The sequence below is a fragment of the Anguilla rostrata genome, chromosome 1, assembly GCF_018555375.3.
Source record: "Anguilla rostrata isolate EN2019 chromosome 1, ASM1855537v3, whole genome shotgun sequence".
NCBI classification, from domain to species: domain Eukaryota; kingdom Metazoa; phylum Chordata; class Actinopteri; order Anguilliformes; family Anguillidae; genus Anguilla; species Anguilla rostrata.
This window is the reverse complement of record NC_057933.1, coordinates 8,364,830-8,370,829: the sequence shown is the minus strand read 5'-3', so window position 1 is coordinate 8,370,829 and position 6,000 is coordinate 8,364,830. Positions and strand designations below refer to the sequence as shown.

The following is a 6,000-nucleotide window of genomic DNA, read 5'->3' as shown; positions in this document are numbered from 1 at the left end:
GGCGGGGCGGGGCCGGCCCGGGGCCCCTGCGTGTCACCGTGATGTCACACCGCCGGCCCACCCAGACACCAAGGTCAGCCCTGGAGACGCTCCATTGTGTGCGCTGCCGAACAGGAAGTCCTTACCCTTTCCCTCCCGCCCAACCCAGCGCCCTCGGCGTCCCCCCCCCCCCTCCCCTTTAAGGGAACAAGCGTCAATCACAGCGCCATCGACAGCCGCAGTCGATAAACATTCTCCAATGCGCTCTCAGAACTGCAAATCCCATACCGCTCACACCAGCTCAGCAGCCTCCATGTGCCAGAGGGTCACTATACATCTATGGCAGTAGTGTATGGACAGTAATGGCTATAACTCAGAGGTTGCAGGTTTAAATCCCAGGCGGCACAGCCATTATATCCTCGATCAGAGCCGTCCAACCCTGTTCCTGCAGATCTTCCGTCCTGTAGGTTTTCATTTCAACCCTAACTTGGCACACCTTACTCCATCAATTAGCATCTCAGCGAGATCTCTAGCTGTTGAACGAGCTGCGCTCTGTTAGGGTTGGAGTGAAACCCCGGTAAGGCCCCCAGGAACAGGGTCGGACAGCAGCCCTTGCCCTTGAGACAGATACTTACCCTAAATCGGCTGGACGAACACCCAGCCGTATAAATGGACGGCGTGCTTGTTTTTTAAACTGCACACGCAGTTAAACGGCCCCTGATAAGAGCTTCTGCTAGCTGCTTCACATGAAGCATAGAGCCCTCCTGGACAGAGCGGGCCTCCAGGTTACCGCGGCGCTCAAAGTGCCTCTGACCTCACCACGCCGAACACAAACGCTAAGGCAGAACGCACAACGGCGCCGCGCCAAACATCTGTCTGTCACCTGCGGAACACCAGGTCCTCCAGGCGATGGAAACACCAGGTCCTCCAGGCGATGGAAAGCAGAGCTTAAACGCGACTGAAAGCGAGGCTGTTTATTTGATCGGACGGAGAGAAGCGGGGGGGGGGGGGGGGCGCCATATTGCCGTGAGCCCCAGCGGCCAGAGATGGGTTCGGGACTCGACTATAAATGTGTACACAAAAACAAACCCCACCCCCACCTCCACCCCCAGTTTCATTTCTAGAACCTTCTGACCAATAAACCCGTCAAAACAGCAGCCGTCGGCCCCCGCGTCTGGCGGAGAGCGAGCGCGTGAAAGCGATCGCGGGGGAACGGGGGAAACGGAGTATCGGGTTGTGCGTATCCGCGGCGGCCTGACGAGCGGCGGCAGGTGCCAGAGGGAGAGCTCCCGTGTCACATGAGCGGGGGGCCTAAATGCGAGCGTGCCCTTCAGCCCGACTCCGCCCACGCTTTAACTGACAGCCCGTTCCCAGCGCGACTCCTTATTTAAAAAGTGCGGCGTGCAGTAAGAGGGGGGGCAGGGAGGCCCACGGACGGACGGCGGGCGTGGAGGGAATTCTGGGTATGTTTTAATATACGAATGCTGATGACGGGTCGAACTGCACTTTAAAGGAAAAATTCAACTCATTTGGAGTCCCCAAAAGCAGTAGTGCTGACACACATGCACAGTGTGTTTGGGATTAAACAGGAGCAGGGTTCTTCCCGACTCCATCATTAGGAGTCATTTTTCCAGCCTTCAGGAGTGTCAAACTCACAAAGCAGGGCATCGGTGCCACTGCCTGCGGAGAGCAGAAACAGCATCCTTTCACTGACTTCCTGTTTACTGATGTGTGATCCTGATGCTCCTACCAACTCAAGCTCATCAATCTCTCACACACACACATACAGTTACACCCATATCCATACACATACAGACACACACACACACAGGCATGCCACACGCCAGCATGCACATGCGCACACGTGTGCTCACATACGCCTGTGCCTGTGAAACCGGCCCTAAATGCTAATGTAGCGCAGTATCTCAAAACCAGCAACCATGAAGCTCCACCATAAAACATTCATGGCAACGATTCCTTTTTTCTTAGCTGACCAGACAGCTGGATTCCAAACATTTAAAACCAGGTTAAATAAAAACCACACAGCCAGAGGAGTCCACTGTATAGAGCTTAGCCTGTTCAGGTTCTCTCAGCTTTACGAGAACAGGGCTTCAGGATCAGCAGCGAAGTCATGGGCACCTCAGCAAAGATAACTTTACGGGTGTCTCTGCTGCGTTTCTTCTTCTGTAGTGTTTCTCAAATGAGCTCCCTGGCCTAATGGAGCGCTGTGGGGGCGGAACTGTGCTGCGAGGCTCCGCCCACGAGCGTGAAGTCAGCAGACTCAGCACATACAGGAGGGGGCGGGCATGCAGTGAGCAGCCACTCCTGTGAGCAAAGTCCAGCAAAACACATTCTCATGCCAGTCAATAGCAACCTCACACACATGCACACAGTCACACAAACGCACACATGCACACGCAAACACAAACGTGTACACATTAACGCAAACAAATACACACACACACATGCACATGCACACACAGACACAAGCACACACGCACAAACATGTACACATTAACGCAAACAAATACACACACACACGCACACACAGACACAAGCACACACACACCCACACAAACATGTACACATTAACACAAACAAATACACACACACACACAAACAAATACACACACACACACACACACATGCATACGCACACACAGACACAAGCACACACACACGCACACACACAGACACACACACACCCACACTCCCTCAGTCTGCAGGCAGAAGGCAGTCCAGTGGGAGAGATGAGCTCAGTATAAGGAGCACAGAATCGGCCTGTTCCCCCCTCTGAGTGTTTCCGGGGGGAAACCCTGAGCAAGCAGAACAGAGGCTGACCTCACAGTCAAACATCCCACTTCTCCTCTTTACCTTCCAGAACCTCTCCGTTCCCCTTCTCTCCATCCGTCCAGCACAGCAGCGCTAATCTCTCCACAAGAATTCCAGCCCACACAAGCTGGGCCCTGAGAGAGAGGCCGACAGCGCGCAGGGCTAGCAGGTTAGGTTGCACATGCACAGGAGGTGCGGGGGGGGGGGACGTCTGGAGAAAGGAGGAGGAGACGAGAAGAGGAGAGGAGGAGGAGAGGAGATGGGGGGTGGGGAGGACTCACAAAACCTATAGACTTGTCTTTTTTCTTTTTTTAAATGTTCTAGATTTCGACTGCGACTCGAGACGCATCCAGGCCCAGTTTGGATCAGACACCAGCACTGAGAGCGAGGAAGACGATGACTGATAACAGACCTGCGTCCCTCAGACACGTCCAGATCTACGGTGAACACCAGCACAGCACGGAGAACCACCTTCATGTTTCAGAAACAAAACGCAACTGCGCACACACACACATATGCACACACACACACACACACACATATGCACACACACACACACACACACACATATGCACACACACACACACACACACACACACACATCACACACACCACACACCAATGCACACACATGCACTACACACATGCAACCACACAACACAACACACAAAACACATCAACACACACACCACAACACACAGGAAGTCTGTCTCTGGGTCTTATCTCTGTAGGAGGAGAGCACGCAGGGATCTTCCTTCGGCTCATAAAGAATCCGCGCTGGGGGAGAGACGGCTGTGTTCCGCAGGTGGGGGGTGATGCTGAGGTCAGGAGGGAGGGAGAGAGGGCGAGGGAGAGAGAGAGACGGAAAGAGGGAGAGAGACAGAATGAGAGTGAGTGAGAGAGAGAGAGAGAGAGAGAGAGAGAGAGAGAGAGAGGGAGAAAGAGGGAAAAAGGGAGAGAGAGAGCAAGAAAGGGAGCGAGGGAATGAGAGTAGAAGAAAGGGAGGGGGGGACAGACTGAGGATTCTGGGATGTCCACAGCAGAGGAACCCCTTCAGTGTGCTCTGACTGGGCCTCAGCCCAGCGTGCGCCTCGCACCCCGATCACCAGCGCTCCTGCCCCGCTGCTCGAAAACATCACATGACCCCCCCACCCCACCCCCCACACGCACACCCCTCCCCTCCCGGGTGGGCGGCTGGGGAGCGGCAGCGGGGAGGTCAGGGTTTGGTGTACCAGAACAGCTCTGTTTAGGAAACCCGGGGCTGTTGCCACAACACAGCGGCGAGGCTCGCTGGGCTCGCTGACCGCACCGAGGGCTGCTCAGGTAAAGCCGCCATTACTCACAGACAAATCAAACATGGCCGCTGCGGATCCCGCAGGAATGTTAAAAGCTCAGAGCGCCGCTAGCCTGGCGCGCTCAGGAAAGAGTCCGCTCTCAGTAACCCCCGGCGCCCGGGAGCGCGTGCGAAAGGAAGCTCTGACCGACCGATGTTAGAGCCACGCCCCCTGGGCCTCTCGAGTGCCGCACCGTTAAGGCTCAGACGCAGAACGCTGCGAGGTCTGTTCAGAATGCGTTCGCTAATGTGAAACCAAACCGATTAAACCTGAAGGCGTATTAGCAGTGTATCCGGAATACAAAAACGCCAAATGCAAACTGCAAACTTTGTATTTTTCCAGTCTTCCAAGTATGCTCTGCATGTAAACAGGGTGTCAGTGCCTTAGTATCAGTGTGCAGTGAACTCAGCTGTGTCAGTGGCTCAGCGTGCAGTGAACTCAGCTGTGTCAGTGGCTCAGCGTGCAGTGAACTCAGCTGTGTCAGTGGCTCAGTGTGCAGTGAACTCAGCTGTGTCAGTGGCTCAGTGTGCAGTGAACTCAGCTGTGTCAGTGGCTCAGTGTGCAGTGAACTCAGCTGTGTCAGTGGCTCAGCATGCAGGGAACTCAGCTGTGTCAGTGGCTCAGCGTGCAGTGAACTCAGCTGTGTCAGTGGCTCAGCGTGCAGTGAACTCAGCTGTGTCAGTGGCTCAGCGTGCAGTGAACTCAGCTGTGTCAGTGGCTCAGCGTGCAGTGAACTCAGCTGTGTCAGTGGGGGCAGCGGCACTCGAGTGTGTCAGTAAGGCTCAGATGCAGGAACGTCGAGTCTGTTCAGATGCGTTCGCTGTGCACGATAAACTGAGGCGTGTATGCCAGTGTTCAGTGAATCAAGCATGACAATTGTATTCCAGCTTCCAAGTAATCTCTGCATGTCGTCAGTGGCTAGTGTCAGTGCAAGATAGCTGTGTCAGTGGCTCAGGTGCAGTGAGCTCGAGCTGTGTCAGTGGCTCAGCGTGCAGTGAACTCAGCTGTGTCAGTGGCTCAGGTGCAGTGAACTCAGCTGTGTCAGTGGACTCAGTGTGCAGTGAGCTGCTGTGTCAGTGGCTCAGTGTGCAGTGAACTCAGCTGTGTCAGTGGCTCAGCATGCAGGAACTCAGCTGTGTCAGTGGCTCAGTGTGCAGTGAACTCGGCTGTGTCGGTGGCTCAGTGTGCAGTGAACTCAGCTGTGTCAGTGGCTCAGGTGCAGTGAACTCAGCTGTGTCAGTGGCTCAGCTGCAGTGAACTCAGCTGTGTCAGTGGCTCAGTGTGCAGTGAGCTTGGCTGTGTCAGTGGCTCAGCGTGCAGTGAACTCAGCTGTGTCAGTGGCTCAGTGTGCAGTGAACTCAGCTGTGTCAGTGGCTCAGTGTGCAGTGAACTCAGCTGTGTCAGTGGCTCAGTGTGCAGTGAACTCAGCAGTGTCAGTGGCTCAGTGTGCAGTGAACTCAGCTGTGTCAGTGGCTCACCTTCACTGCGAAGCTGCACTTGCCGCTGCGCACAGCCTCCTCGTCGGTCTGCCACTGGTGCGGCCGGCTGGACTCGGGCACGTAGATGTCTTTCTTCCTCCGGAAGCTCTGCCGTAGCTTGTTCATCGCTGAGCCTCCTGCGCAGAGCGAAAAGAGGAAGTGAGGCAGGAAGTGAAAGAGGATGAGCGAGAACACTTCAGTCACTTGATGGAGTGGCTCCTTCGTGCTGTTTATGAACTGACCTCAGGAATGTGCATTACACACGCACGCACACACACACAAACGCACGCATGCGCACACGCACACGCACACACGCAAACACGCGCACGCACGCACACACACATACACACACACACACCACCACCAGACACAACACA

The 6,000-nt window shown here is 55.0% G+C and overlaps 1 protein-coding gene across 1 annotated transcript in view; it reads right to left on the bottom strand.

Annotated features, from left to right (window-relative positions):
* The window catches only part of numb (NUMB endocytic adaptor protein), a 41,943-nt gene that overhangs the window by 15,966 nt on the left and 19,977 nt on the right, over window positions 1–6,000 (bottom strand). Inside the window, 1 exon segment of the mRNA XM_064313540.1 lies at window positions 5,624–5,760. Within this exon segment, the coding sequence (XP_064169610.1) occupies window positions 5,624–5,749 (126 nt within the window). The 5' untranslated portion in view covers window positions 5,750–5,760.